Source organism: Amblyraja radiata, chromosome 2 (assembly GCF_010909765.2).
Source record: "Amblyraja radiata isolate CabotCenter1 chromosome 2, sAmbRad1.1.pri, whole genome shotgun sequence".
Lineage (NCBI taxonomy): Eukaryota > Metazoa > Chordata > Chondrichthyes > Rajiformes > Rajidae > Amblyraja > Amblyraja radiata.
In genome coordinates this window covers 38,279,342-38,294,996 of record NC_045957.1, presented here as the reverse complement: position 1 = coordinate 38,294,996, position 15,655 = coordinate 38,279,342, and the positions used below count along the sequence as shown (strand labels likewise).

The 15,655-nt window shown below is 46.3% G+C and overlaps 1 protein-coding gene across 2 annotated transcripts in view; it reads right to left on the bottom strand.

Moving 5' to 3' along the window:
• svil (supervillin) overlaps positions 1–15,655 on the bottom strand; it is a 181,808-nt gene that overhangs the window by 149,627 nt on the left and 16,526 nt on the right. For both annotated transcript variants that reach the window (XM_033045191.1, XM_033045198.1), the window contains exons 3-5: positions 8,836–8,924; positions 1,652–1,709; positions 691–842 (exon numbers count right to left, since the gene is read on the bottom strand). In XM_033045191.1, the coding sequence (XP_032901082.1) occupies positions 691–842; positions 1,652–1,709; positions 8,836–8,924 (299 nt within the window). The remainder of the gene's footprint in view (positions 1–690; positions 843–1,651; positions 1,710–8,835; positions 8,925–15,655) is intronic.

Below are 15,655 nucleotides of genomic sequence, written 5' to 3'. Positions count from 1 at the left end.
CATGTGATTTCTCCGGGATCTCCGGTTTCCTCCCACACTCCAGTGCTGTAGAGTTTATGACGTGGTTTGTAGGCTAATTGGCTTGGTATGTAAATCAAAATTGCCCGTAGTGTGTATATTATTATTATTATTATTATTATTATTATTATTATTATTATTAAATCGTTGAAAACATAGTGACGCATTGGTGCTGCTTTCCGACGGGCAGAATGTGTAGGATAGTGTCAGTGTGCGGGGACCGCTGGTCGGTGTGGACTCGGTAGGCCGAAGGGGCCTATTTCCGCGCTGTATCTCAAAATTAAAATAAACTAAAAGATGGGGAGCTATATCACTGCCCCAATTAGTTGGGAGAAATGTTTGTGCCATTAAAACAAATAGGGAGTTATAAATGTGGCAAGCAAAATTTTATACACTGTCTAATACCTTTTTGAACAAAACAGCGCATCAAAATGGGTCATCGCGCAGCAAGGCCGGCCTTAGGAGGTGCGGTGCCCAATTGGGAGCAATCGGTCCAATCGGCTTAAGGCCGGCCCTGGTTCGTTGGATAACGTACTTATGTAAAAGTGTCACCAACTTGACATCAAAGTTAATGCTGACTGTTTACAGAATTTACATGGGTTGGCATTGTGTTGACATATGACAATGAGCATTGTCCTCGACCCACTGGAGCTAATGAGAAAGACCTCTCACCTGAGGGTGGACTACAAGCATCGGAAGCTCGTGTGTATCTGGGAGTATCTTCCTCCAGAAGGCGATGAGTGACCAACCCGGGACAATTCTGGAGAAGCACTGGCTGGGTCTCACTTCCAATCCCTTCCAAACGTCTCGCAATTCGCTCTTTCCTGCAGAGAGCAGTTTCAGAGATGTGGACTATGATTAGACATTACCACGGCCATTTTAGAAATGTTATCCAAATAAGAGATAGTGTGAAATCTCTCTAAACTAAAGGGCCTGTCCCACGATGCGAGTTTACCCAAGAGCTCTCCCGAGTTTTAAAAAAAAAATCAAACTCGTGGTACTTCATCACAAGTATTTTTTTACACTTGGAAATTTTTCACACTGTTGAAATAACTTCATGAGTTTCACGAGCTTACCGCGTTTCCCAAGAACCTGCCGTTAGCGTTACGAGCCGCTAAGAGACGTCCCGAGCTCCGACGTACCCGCTACGTACATTCTACGTACTTACCACGAGTTTAATTTTTTTTTTTAACTCTGGAGAGCTCTTGGGTGAACTCGCATCGTGGGACAGGCCCTTAACTGTTCAAAAATACTAATAGCACACTGACTTGCAAATGAAAATGAAACCTGGCCATTGGCATTTAATTTAGTTTAGTTTAGAGATACACCGTGGAAACAGGCCCTTCAGCCCACCAAGCCCGCACCGACCAGCGATCCCAGCACATTAACACTATCCTACACACACTGGGGACAATTTACATTTGTACCGAGCCAATTAATCTACAAACCTGTACGTCTTTGGTGTGAGGGAGGAAACCGAAGATCTTGGAGGAAACCCACGCGGTCACGGGGAGACAGACAGTACCTGTAGTCTGGTTTGAATCCGGGACTCTAACGCTATAAGGCAGCAACTCTACCACTGCCCAATTATTCAACACTAACTAGAATTGACTTTGAAATAAATCCCCATTACCTGTTCATTTCCACAGAGGACTTCTGCCCAGCTTCAAATATTTTTCGAAGTTCTGCAACTAGAAATAGTAATATGTGAACGCATGCCTGAATTGTAAGAGAGTTGAGCACACAATGCCATACAGTAACTACAATCATAAAGGGAGTTAAGAATTCAGATTAGTGAAATGATTCAGCGACATCAGTCAATAAGGCAATGTCTTCAGCAAGGCATTTGACAAGGTTCCACATGGTAGGCTGCTCTGGAAGGTTAGATGGCATGGGATCCAAGGAGAGATAGCCTGGATAGAGAATTGGACCCATGGAAGGAAGCAGAGGGTGATGGTGGAAGATTGTTGTTCGGGCTGGAGGCCTATGCCTAGTGGTGTGCCTCACGGATCGGTGCTGTTTATGGTTTACATCAAAGGTGTCAAACTCATGGCCTTCGATACAGTGAACCATAACATCCTGCTCACCAGACTCAAAGACCTCGGCATTGAAGGCTCTGCACTCAGCTGGCTCCGTTCCTACCTTTCCAACAGATCCCACTTCATCTCTCTCCACAACCACACCTCTGCTACAGCCTCAGTCACTCAAGGCGTTCCCCAAGGCTCCGTACTCGGCCCCCTCCTCTTCATCATCTACATCCTCCCCCTTGATCAGATACTCCGCCACTTCAATCTGGACTTCCACTGTTACGCTGATGACACCCAGATTTACCTTGGCACCAAATCCCCCCACAACCCCCCCCCTCTCCCATATCAACTCCTGTTTGTCAGCTATAAAAACCTGGATGCAACATAATTTCCTCAAACACAACAGCGATAAGACAGAATTCCTCCTCATAGGCTCCAAAGCCACACTCAGCAACCCACTCTCACCATCGACGGCACCACTGTCTCCCCATCTCCCCAGGCCCGCAACCTTGGCGTGATCTTTGATTCCACCCTCTCCCTTGAGCCTCACATGTCATTAAAACCTCCTTCTTTCATCTCCGCAACATCGCCACTCAGACCCTCTCTCACACCGCCCGCTGCTGAAAGACTCATCCATGCCTTCATCTCCTCCCGACTGGACTACTGCAACTCACTTCTCCTTGGCATCAGCTCCACCTACATCAACCGACTCCAACTGGTCCAGAACGCAGCCGCCCGACTCATCACCCACACCAAATCCTGGCATCACATCACTCCAGTCCTCAAACAACTTCACTGGCTTCCCATCTCCCACCGGATCACCTACAAAATCCTGATCCTCACCTACAAAGCCCTCCACCATCTGGCCCCCCCATATCTCATTGACCTCCTCTCCCCCTACCAACCCTCACGGTCCCTCAGATCCACATCAGCCGGTCTCCTCTCCATCCACAAGTCCAACCTCCGCAGTTTTGGGGACAGAGCCTTCTCCAGGGCAGCTCCCAGGCTCTGGAACTCCCTCCCCCAACTGATCCGCAATTCCGTGTCCCTCACCATCTTCCAGTCCCGCCTCAAGACCCATCTCTTCACCTCTGCCTATCCTTAGCCCCACGTCCCCGTCCCTTTTCATCTGTGCATTAATTGCCTCATATTGTGTTTTGTATTGAATTCTGTCTTTACTTTGTGTACTAGTCATGTCTCTACTATTTATTTCATTCCCCTTACATGTTTTTCCTCTACATGCTCAATTTTTGTAAGGTGTCCTTGAGACTCTTGAAAGGCGCCCATAAATAAAATTTATTATTATTATTATGGACAAAATGCGACTTCATGCGCGCCGTGCAAGCGCGTACGCAGCCCGATCCGGTACCGGGGACAGCTGCCGCCCGCTCTGGCATCGGGGAAATCAACCCGCGGGCCGGATTGGACCCCTTCGTGGGCCGCATCAGGCCCGTGGGCCACGAGTTTGACACCCCTGGTTTACATCGACAGTTTGGATGAGTATGTATAAGGCATGATTAGTAAGTTTGCAGTTGACACAAAAGCGATTGGCATCGGACATAGCAAAGATGGACATGAAAAGTTACAGCAGGATCTTGAGAATTTGGCCAACTGGGCTGAGGAATGGTAAATGGAGTTTAATACTGATAAATGCAAGGTGTTGCATTTTATGGTGAACCAGTCAAACCAGGGCAGGACCTTCACAGTGAATGGCAGGGCTCTGGGGAGTGTTGTAGAGCAGAGGGATCTAGGAGTGCAGGTACATATTCCTTCAAAGTGGCATCACAGGTAGATAGGGCCATCATGAAGACTTTTGGCACAATGGCCTTCACAAGGCAGAGTATTAAGTATGGAAGTTGGGAGGTTGTATGTTTCAGTTTGTACAACTGAGACATTGGTGAGCCCACTTTTGAAGTATTGTGTTCAGTTTTGGTCACCTTGTTATGGGAAAGATGTTGTCAAGCTGGAAAGGGTGCAGTTAAGATTTACGAGGATGTTGCCAGGAAAGGTTGAACAGGCTAGGAAGTTTTTCCTTGGAGCGTAGCAGGATGAAGAGCGATCTTGTAGAGGAGTATAAGACCATGAGGGGAATAGATTGGGTAAATTCATGGAGTCTCTTGGCCAGAGAAGGGGAATCGAGAACATAGGTTTAAGGTGAGGGGGGTGGGGGAAAGATTTAATAGGAACTTATTGGGTAACTTTTTTATGGGTGGGTGGTGGGTGTATGGAACAAGTTGCCAGAGGAGGTAGTTGAGGCTGGTACTATCATAATGTTTAAGAATCATTTAGCCAGGTACATGGATATGACAGGTTTAGAGAGATATGGGCCAAATGCAGGCAGGTGGGACTAGCATAGCTGGGGTATGTTGGCCGGTGTAGGTAAGTTGGGCCGAAGGGCCTGTTTCCATACTGTAAGACTCACTGACCTATGTGACTACTTTGAGTCAATGGATTGATCCATATTCAAGGGCTCAGCAGACAACTTAAATGAGTATACCATTGCTGTCACAGACTACATCACTAAATGTGTCAAGATCTGTGTGCCAAAGAAATCAGAGTGTTCCCTAACTAGAAACCATGCATAAATCACGAGGTCCACTCCTGAGTGAAGACCAAATCGGAGGTTTGGGTGAAACTTCCTGCCCAGGGTAGAGTTCCAGACTACACACAGACAAACATCCATTGATTATGGTCATAGAGTGATACAGTGTGGAAACAGGCCCTTCAACCCAACTTGCAAACACCGGCCAACAATGTCCCAGCTACACTAATCCCACCTGCCCGTGTTTGGTCCATATCCCTCCAAACATGTCATATCCATGTACCTGTCTACATGTTTCTTGAACATTGGGATAGTCCCAGCCTCAACTACCTCCTCTGGCAGCTTGTTCCATACACCCACCACCCTTTGTGTGGAAACCTTACCGCTCAGATTCCTATTAAATCTTTTCCCCTTCACCTTGAACCTATGTCCTCTGGTCCTCAATCCACCTACTCTGGGACTCTATACATCTACCCAATCTATACCTTTCATGATTTTATACACCTCTAAAAGATCACCCCCTCATCCTCCTGCTCTTCAAGGAAGAGAGTCCCAGCCGACTCACCCTCTCCCAAAAGCTCACACCCTCTAGTTCTGGTAACATCTTTGTAAATCTTCTCTGTACCCTTTCCAGCTTGACAACATTTTTCCTATAACACGGTGCCCAGGACTGAACACAATACTCTAAATACGGCTTCACCAATGTCTTATACAAATGCAACGTGACCTCCCATGACCTCAATACTCTGACTGATGAAGGCCAACAATGTCCCAGCTACACTAAAGCCTTTTTGACCACCCGATCTACCTGCGACTCCACCTATTGTGGCAAGGCTTGCATGCCAGAATAGACTATAGAGGGGAATCAGCAAAAATTGACAGCACCAACATGCCCCTCAACGACAAGCTCAATGCATTCGATGCTCATTCTGAACAGAAGGGCAGTGGTTAGAAGGTCAGTCCCCTGCCTCAATAGCCTTGGGTACAATTATACATCTTGGCCACCATAGCAAGTGGCAGATCAACCTTCCTGAGAGTGAAGTTGCAGAAAGCAACTGGGCCAGATGCAGACGCTGACCGCATCCTCACAAGCTTCAAGGAGTAAGCTTCAAGGAGCTCCATGGCCAGAGTGAGTCCCACTGCAAATTGGAGGAACAGCATCTCATACTTCGCTTGGGTAGTTTACACCCCAGCGGTATGAACATTGACTTCTCCAATTTCAGGAAGTCCTTGCTTTCTCCCTCATTCCCCTCGCCTTCCCAGCTCTCCTCCAGCACACTGTCTCCGCCTCTTCCTTTCTTCTTTAAACCCAACCCCCCCCCACCCCCACATCAGTCTGAAGACGGGTCTCAACCCGAAACGTCACCTATTCCTTCGCTCCATAGATGCTGCCTCACCCGCTGAGTTTCTCCAGCGTTTCTCGAGCTTCAAGGAATAGCTCACCAATATTCAACTTAACCCATCTCCAATCTGAGGTAGACACAAAATGCTGGAGTAACTCAGGCAGCATCTCCGGAGAGAAGGAATGGGTGACGTTTCAGGTCGAGTCCCTTCTTCAGACTGATGTCAGGGGAGTGGGCGGTACAGAGATAAAATGTAGTCGGAGACAGTAAGACTGGTGGGAGAACTGGGAAGAGGGAGGGGATGGAGAGAGAGGGAAAGCAAGGGATACTTGAAGTTAGGTTCCTGTCTCCTGTTAGATCATTATCATACCGGTGCCAAAGGAAACAAGGTAGTGTGCCAGACATCCACCACCAGGAACTTGACATACACAAAATGCTGGAGTAACTCAGCAGGACAGGCAGCATCTTTGGAGCGAAAGAATGGATGACGTCTTGGGTCGAGACCCTTCTTCAGTCTATAAGGCTCTACACTCGCTACTCCTTGAAGCTCGTGAAACGCTGGAGAAACTCAGCGGGTGAGGCATCTCTACACTAAAGCAACGTACCCTATCTTACAACTACGATATGGTGGCCCATAAACAATTCCTACCAATGTTTTCTAGCCTCTTCTGTTAGCTCATCCAACTGATTCCAATTCCACATGAATATCTGCCATGCATAGATCATTCCCCACTACTAGACTGATCTCATCCTTATTAATAGTGTTACACTAGCCTCCAGTTTTGAAGGTCAAAATGAACCACGAGGACCACATTAGCAGAAAGCAAAATTAAATGCACTTGATAGTTTAGTTCACAGATACAGCGCGGAAACAGGCCATTCGGCCTACCTAGTCCTACCTTATGACCAGCGATCCCCACACATATTATTACACACACACTTACAATTTTATCAAAACCAATTAACCTGCAAACCTGCACGTGTTTGGAGTGTGGGAGGAAACCGGAGTTCCCGGAGGAAAAACCCACGCAGGTTACGGGGGTACAAACTCCGTACAGACAGCACCCATGGTCAGCATCGAACATGGGTCTCTGTCGCTGTAAGGCCGCAACTTTACCACTACGATGCTGCCTTGATTTGATCGAAACAAACAGCCTGCACATCACTTGTAGGGTTTGCTGTCAGAAGGACACTGAACAATCACAGTTCTGCTGGGACTTTTTTTAGTTTGGTCCGGAACTCAATCTTTAGATCCTGTTAAAAGATGCCATGTGATGTTTGGCTATTTTCCCACTGCTCTACACAGTCAGACATGAACAAAAGGATTAACACTGTTATTATCTTAGCCCAATATCCCTCAGTTGGCCAACCCAGCGGGACAGGCAGCATCTCTGGATAGAGGGAATGGGTGTTGTTTCGTGTTGAGACCCTTCTTCAGGTCTGAACCCAAAACGTCACCCATTCCTTCTCTCCAGATATGCTGCCTGTCCCGCTGAGGAGTTACTCCAGCATTTTGTATCTATCCTCGGTGTAAACTGGCATCTGCAGTTCCTTCCGACACAATCCCTCAGTTGACTGACAGTTTGTTGCTTAGAATACTTAGTTCAGTTTAGTTTATAGTCACGTGCACCGAGGTGCAGTGAGAAACTTTTGTTGCGTGCTAACCAGTCAGCGGAAAGACAACATGATTACAATCAATCCATTGACAACAGGGGTGGGCAACCTTGTTCTGCATAGGGGCCGGGACACATGTCGGTGAGCGGATGGCGGGCCACATCTATCACGTGCACACATGGATCCCGCTCTCATCCAGCCCCGGATGGCAGGCATCAAATCACCTGTTCACAGAACGTAGACAAAAATGCTGCAGTAACTCAGCGGGTGAGGCAGCCTCATGCAATCCTTGCATGTCTCACCCGCTGAGTTCCTCCAGCATTTTTGTCTACCTTCGATTTTTTTCAGCATCCGCAGTTCTTTCTTTAAACTTGATCACAGAAGGTGCTCAGCCGTGCCGGCGGCTTTGCGCAGGATGCGGTACAGCCAGAGCTCGGCCGTGCTCGCCAGGCCAGATAATTATGGGGACAAAAAATCCGCCTTGGTTTTGGGTTACGAGCCGCACTCGGCCCGGGGGACGTAGGTTGCCGACCCCTGGTTTGCAGTGCACAGATACATGATAAGGGGGTAATGTTTAGTGCAAGGTAAAGCCAGCAAAGTCTGATCAAGGATAGTCCCAGGGTCACCAATGATTGCAATGTGTGAAAAAAAAAAAAAATATTGTAATTATGTAGAGACGGGAGATTTTAGGACAAAAAGTGCTGGAGGGTCAGGAAGCATCTGTGAATAACATGGATAGGTGATATTTTGGGTCGAATCCCTTCTACGGACTTCGTCTGACATCTTGTAACAGCAAGAGCATTAACATATTGGGTGGAAAGCTACTGGTGCAAGATAGGGTGCTCATTATTATTTTAAATGACAAAACATGGAGATACAACTGCAGCAATAACTAATATTGTTTCACTTGATTTCTGCAAAATTAATCAAACAAGACAATATCCCAAAGGAATTTTAGTTTAGTTTAGAGATACAGCGCGGAAACAGGCCCTTCGGCCCACCGAGTCTGCACTGACCAGCGATCCCCGCACATTAACACAAGCCTATAAACACCAGGGGCAATTTTACATTTATAACAAAGCCAATTAACCTACAAACCTTTGGAGTTTGGGAGGAAAACGCAGGTTACGGGGAGAACGTACAAACTCCGTACAGACAGCACCCGTAGTCAGGATCGAACCCGGATCTCTGGTATTGTAAGGCAGTGACTCTACCGCTACGCCACCGTGCCCGCTGGTATTTACAACATCATTCATGCGACTTCATTCATTCAAAGCACTGTGATACTAACCTTTAGGAAGTACAGCAAGTAGATTTGTGTCAATGGTTTTTGTTTTCTTTCCAATGTCCTTGGCGTCAGGAGAAAACTCTTTCTGGAAACTAAAACAAATCAAAAAAAAATTTAAGTTGCAAAATGTGGAAGTAACATCACATATCTTTAGGCACAATCTTATGACACCCAAAAGGCAGCTGAGATTCACTTGCACCTCCTCCAACCTCATCTTCTGTATCCGTTGCTCCAGGTGTGAACTCTGATATATTGGAGAGACCAAGCGCAGGCTCGGCGATCATTTTACTAAACACCTCCGTTCAGTCCGTCTAAACCTACCTGATCTCCTGGTTGCAAAACACTAACTCCCGCTCCCATTTCCACACTGACCTTTCAGTCCTGGGTCTCCTCCAATGTCAGAGTGAGGCCCAGTGCAAATGAGAGGAACAGCACCTCATATTTCGCTTGGACAGCTTACACCCCAGCGTTATGAATATTGACTTCTCTAACTTCAAGTAACCCTTGCTTTCGCTCTCTCTCCATCCCTCCCCCATCCTAGTTGTCTGGCCAGTTAAACTATCCTCCTGATCAAATTTTGTCTTCATATGCCTCTTTATTGCCTATCCCCAGCTAACAATGATCCATTCTACATTTTCCTTGAGCTTCATCCCCTTTGAGCTCCCATTTTCACACCTTGCCCTTCCACATCTCTGTGCCTCCCTCTCCCCTGACTCTCAGTCTGAAGAAGGGTCTCGACCTGAAACGTCCCCCTTTCCTTCTCTCCAGAGATGCTGCCTGTCCTGATGAGTTACTCTAGCATTTTGTGTCTATCTTCGGTTTAAACCAACATCTGCAGTTCCTTCCAACACAAAAGGAAGCTATCATATCCCCAGGCAGACAAAAATGCCGGAGAAACTCAGCGGGTGAGGCAGCATCTATGGAGCGAAGGAAATAGGCAACGTTTCGGGCCGAAACCCTTCTTCAGACTATTATATCCCCTAATGTCCAAGGTTCAAATTCTACCTTTTATTCAGCTAGTGTGTTAATGTCAATAGTCAATAAATGGCCTCCAGATTAAGGATAATATTTCTGGATTAAGGACGATATTTCCATTTTGAGTACCACCCAGTAATCCTTGCCGGAATGCAGATTGCACAGGCATTGACTGTAATGGCACTCACAATGAAATGACACGAGTAAAGATACCACTGGTCATGTGTGAATAATAAATAACAGTTCTCCATGTAACTAATGGGAAGCTAAAATCCTTGGAGATGTCAATACCTTGAAGATATGGAATAGCAAAAGCAAGAGAAAAAAACAACAGGCACTATCAAGTCAATTCAAGTCAAGAGAGTTTATTGTCATGTGTCCCAGATAGAACAATGAAATTCTTGCTTTGCTTCAGCACAATAGAATATAGTAGGCATGAATTCAGAACATATCAGTGTGTCCATATACCATATCAGTGTGTCCATCTCTTCACCTCTGCCTATCCTTAGCCCCACGTCCCCCTCCCTTTTCATCTGTGCATTAATTGCCTCATACTGTGTTTTGAATTGAATTCTGTCTTTACTTTGTGTACTAGTCATGTCTCTACTATTTATTTCATTCCCCTTACATGTTTTTCCTCTACCTGCTAAATTTTTGTAAGGTGTCCTTGAGACTCTTGAAAGGCGCCCATAAATAAAATGTATTATTATTATTATTATTATTATTATTATTATTATTATTATATACCATTATATAAATATCTACATACATCAATAAATAAGCAGATAAAGTGCAAATAGATAATGGTCTATTAATGTTCAGAGATTTGTTTCAGTTAAGTTTAATAGCCTGATGGCTGTGGGGAAGGATCTATTCCTGAACCTGGCCGTTCAGGAATACCTGCGATATTTGAACACCAACTTTGTTGGTTGTATCTTTTGATATATTTACATAATTGTAATTGAAAATAATGCAAAGTAGAAAATAACTATATTTGATATCCAAAGTGATAAGCCCACAATTGCAGAATTTCAGCTAGAGCTTCCAAAATTATAAATACGATACGAGATGATAGAACTTTATTTATCCCAGGAGGAAATTGATCAAATGTAACATAGACTGACAGGAGCACTTCCTGTTCCTAATTCAATGTAATACTCAAGTTCATCACAATAATTTTATTCAACGTTCAGCCCAATTCAAGAAACTAGAATTGTCAAGTACCAAATCTGGGTAATTTGAAGTATGCAGGTGAATCTGATCATTTTTATAGTTATTTCTCAGACTGATTGATAAAAATCAAAACTGTATTTGTAAGGGAATGGATGATTTGTTTTAGCTTACTGAAATATACCAGTTTTTGAGACCTTCATCACCAGTTATCACCTTGCCAAAGATTGAAGTTTAGTTTAGAGATAAATCGCGGAGACAGGGACTTCTGCCCACCGAGGCTGCAGTGATCAGCGATCCCCGCACACTAACACACCCCAGAGAAAATTGACATTTATAACCAAGCCAATTAAACTATAAACTTGTATGTTTTTGGAGTGTGGGCAGAAACCAAAATCTCGGAGAAGATCTCGTGGTCACGGGGAGAACGTACAAACTCTGTACAGACAGCACCCATTGTCAGGGTCTCCGGCACAGTGAACCAGGCACGGAAATCACTATCAAAACATGGGGGGGGGTGACGGACAATTTCTTGGCGGCCGTGTACGTGCATGCGCACACACGCGAGGCTTTGGCCCTGGGCCCTGTGGACGGTAACATCGGGAGCTGACCTGGTTGGTGACCGAACTCCAGCAACAGCAGCTTCGTCCGCCCCGAATCGTGGGGCTTCAATCGGCCCATCCACTGGCGGGGGCTTCAACATCCGGAGCCTCCATCGCCTCGATGCAGCAGTTTGATTTTAAGCCGCGCGGGGCGCTGAAAGGCACCGCTAATGGGCCGATTCAGCCCTTAGAGAGCGTCTGATAAAGTCCGGATTACAAAACATGGGGGGAGGGGGATTGTCCCCCACCTCTCAAAGCATGGGGGGGGGGGACGTGTCCCCCCCAGTCACCCCCAGGATTTCCACCCATGCAGTGAGAGCTGTAAGGCAGTAACTCTACTGTATCACCGTGCGCCACCGTGCGCCACCGTGCCGCTCTTACTGTTGATAAGTTACTTTCTGTTAAGTTACTTTTGATAGGGTGGACGTTGATCGCAAACTATAACTATTCGGTTACACCAATACTAGAATGATTACGCCACACAATCTTCCCATTTTACAGCAGTACCAGAAGTCACGAGGACATGTGTCTTTCAACAGCTTGATGATCTAATACTTGCAGCCGTTCCATTGCCTTTGCAGAGCGACAAAAACAGAAGCATGCTCCAAGAGTGATCTCAACACTTCATCACGTTGATACTCCTCAGAGTTGTGTCCAGGCAAGAAACTAAATATACTTCCTGCTTCTGCCGTCATGGTGACGAGGAAATCGGTCTTGTCTGTAGTCGATCAAATGCTTGGTTGAGATGTTAAATCACCGTGTTGCTGGAAACAGTTCAGTTTTCACCAAGAGTACCGATCCTTCTGTCCCCGGCCTCCTCAATTGCCAGAGTGAGGCCACGCGCACCTGGACCTTCCATTCTTTCGGTTCCTCTCCAAGGGCGGCACCGCGGTAGAGTTGCCGCATCACAGCGCCAGAGACCCGAGTTCAGTCCTGTCTCCCAGTGCTGTCTGTACGGAGTTTGTACGTTCTACCCCGTGACCTGCGTGGGTTTTCTCCAGGATCTCCGGTTTCCTCCCACGCTCCAAAGACGTACGGGTTTGTAGGTTAATTGGCTTGGTGTAAATGCAAAAATTGGTGTGTGTGTGTGCGTGTGTGTGTGCATGTGCGTGTGTGTGGCTTGGTATAATGGTGAATTGTTCCCAGTGTGTGTTGGGTAGTGTTAATGTGCGGGGATCGCTGTTCGGCACGGCATGGTGGGCTGAAGGGCCTGTTGTCGCGCTGTGTCTCTAAACTAAACTAAGTTCCTCCATTCCCTTTTATTTTCCTTCATTCCTCTCCACCTTGTTCCCCTCTCCCCTGAATTTCATTCATTGTCGCCTTTCCTTATCCAAAGTCCCTTTGTCTCCTTTTCACTTCAAGCCTTTTGTCACATCCTCCAGCCACCCCCCTCACCCACATGCAACTTTCACAGTGTAGGAGAGAACTGCAGGTGCTGGTCTAAACTGAAGACAGACACAAAATGCTGGAGTAACTCAGCGGGTCAGGCAGCATCTCAGGATGCTGAAGACCTGAAGGGTCTCGACCTGAAACGTCACCCATACCGTCTCTCCAGAGATGCTGCCTGTCCCGCCGAGTTACTCCAGCATTTTGTCTCTATCTTCGGTTTAAACCAGCATCTGCAGTTCCTTCCCACATATTCCTTAAAGTCACATGCCCAGAATTCACACATGCTGTGGAAAGAGCCGTATGGATCCCTGGAATGCACATTGCCCATATGGCTTTGTTTATAGATGCAGCATCTGTATGGGCCCTTCGGCCCACCGAGTCCATGCCGACCATCAATCACCCGTTCATGCTACTTCTACATTATCCCACTTACCAATCCTCTTCTTACACACTAGGGACAATTTACAGAGGCCAATGAACCGACAAATCCGCACGTCTTTGCAATGTCGGGGGGAAACCAGAGCACCTGGAGGAAACCCACGCGGTCACAGGGAGAACGTATAGGTCCACAAGGTGATCTATATCATGGTGTATACGTTGACAGCCAAGGGCACGGTGGTGCTGCGGTAGAGTTGCTGCCTAACAGCGCTTATTGCGCCAGAGACCCGGGTTCGATCCTGACTATGGGTGCTGTCTGTACGGAGTTTGTACGTTCTCCCACACTCCAAAGACGTACAGGTTTGTAGGTTTGCTTGGTATAAATGTAAATTGTTCCTAGTGTGTGTACGATAGTGTCAATGTGTCAATAGCAAGATGATAACAACAAATAGGAGTCCCTTGTGCTTGTGCTTGGTGAATGAAATCATGGTTGATCATTTATCACAGTGTAACTTTCCTTCAATCACCTCATATTTCTCGTTTCCCATAATATCCCAAAAATGCAATGACCTCTGATGAGCAAAAATTTGAGAAGTGGCATCAGTTTTAGAAAAACAAAAGAGCTTGTGTCTTTCAAGGAAGAGCTGATGAGTAGACAGGCCCAGGCACACACACAGACATGCGCGCACACAGACAGACACGCGCGCACAGACAGAAACACACGCACACAGATACAGACAGACACAGACAGACAGACACAGACACACAGACACGTGCACACAGACACGTGCACACAGACACGTGCACAGATAGTCACACACAGACAGCCAGCCACACGCGCACACAGACACAGACACAGACACACAGGCACATGCACACAGACACAGACACACGCGCACACAGACACAGACACACAGGCACATGCACACAGACACAGACACACGTGCACACAGACACAGACATCTAGTGACTTTTCAGAACAACTGGGATGGTCCAAAAACAAGCTCCAATGTCATCTATGATTTCAGTATTTATTATAACAGTTTAAATGCAAGATTGAAGCAGTCCTGAGCCAGATCTGGAACAAGAGTAGCCCAGGAATATGTACATTCCACATAAGGCACATAAAATAGGGAACGTCCAAATAAATTAGGCTGGGGAATTTGGCTATTGAGACAGGTCGGAATATGGAAATTGCTCAATCAGCACATGCTTGAAGTATAGCCTGGACACAGTCCAACAAGAATAAATAGTGTCATGACAAAAGTTGCTGTCTTCATGTAAGTGGTAATATTAATATTGCAACAAACCCCCAAAAATACAAGATAAATGTTTTGCAGTTTGTGTAGGAACGAATTGCAGATGCTGGTTTAAACCGAAGATAGACACAAAAAATGGAGTAACTCAGCGACTTAGGAGAAAAGGAATAGGTGATGTTTCGGGTCAAGACCCTTCCTCAGACTGACAGTCAGGGGAAAGGGAAATGAGAGATATAGACGGCGATGTAGAGAGATATAGAAGAAATTAATTAAAGCTATGGAAAGAGCTACGATGATAAAGGAAACAGGCCTTTGAAAGCTGTGGCCTATGTGAAAACGAGTTACAGAGAATGAGACTCAACGAGACGACTTTGAAGCTGGTACGCCTTGGGTGGGGGAGGGATGGAGAGAGGGGGGGAAAGCAAGGGTTACTTGAAGTTAGAGAAGTCAATGTTCATACCGCTGGGTTGTAAGCTGCCCAAGCGAAATATGAGGTGCTGTCCCTCCAATTTACATCACCTGTTCAATCTTTTGCAGAAAAGACCAGGCAGACTTTGAAAAATACAGAGATAAAACAAAAAGTTAGAAAAGCTAACAGATGTTGCAGACATCAATCGCTGGAGAAACCCTCGGCTGTAACAAAGTGCACATGGCAGAAGTGCGATCATTCCGCAGGCCTCTGCCGGTTGACATACAAAAAGACAGGAGTAAATTTAGTGACAAGTGAAATCTCAACCAGTGATGAGAGAAGACCTTGATTTGGAGGTCAATGTCATTCAACAGTCACGTCGTCAGCCAGAAGCAGCTCAGCTCGAAGCAGATTCTGACCTACGCCGACAGATGATCCCATTTGTAGGCAAGGAGGAATGCAAGTCCCGCTCTTTGTCAATATCTGTGCGGGGGCCGGGGGGGGGGGAGGTTTGGAACATTCCCAGATGTCGGAGAGCTTTGCTCATTGTCTCTATGCCTTCTGCTGTATTATGCCGATCAGAGCAAGGCAAAAATAAATGACAACCAAACCCGAAGAGCGTTTGTCAGCACTGGGCCTGT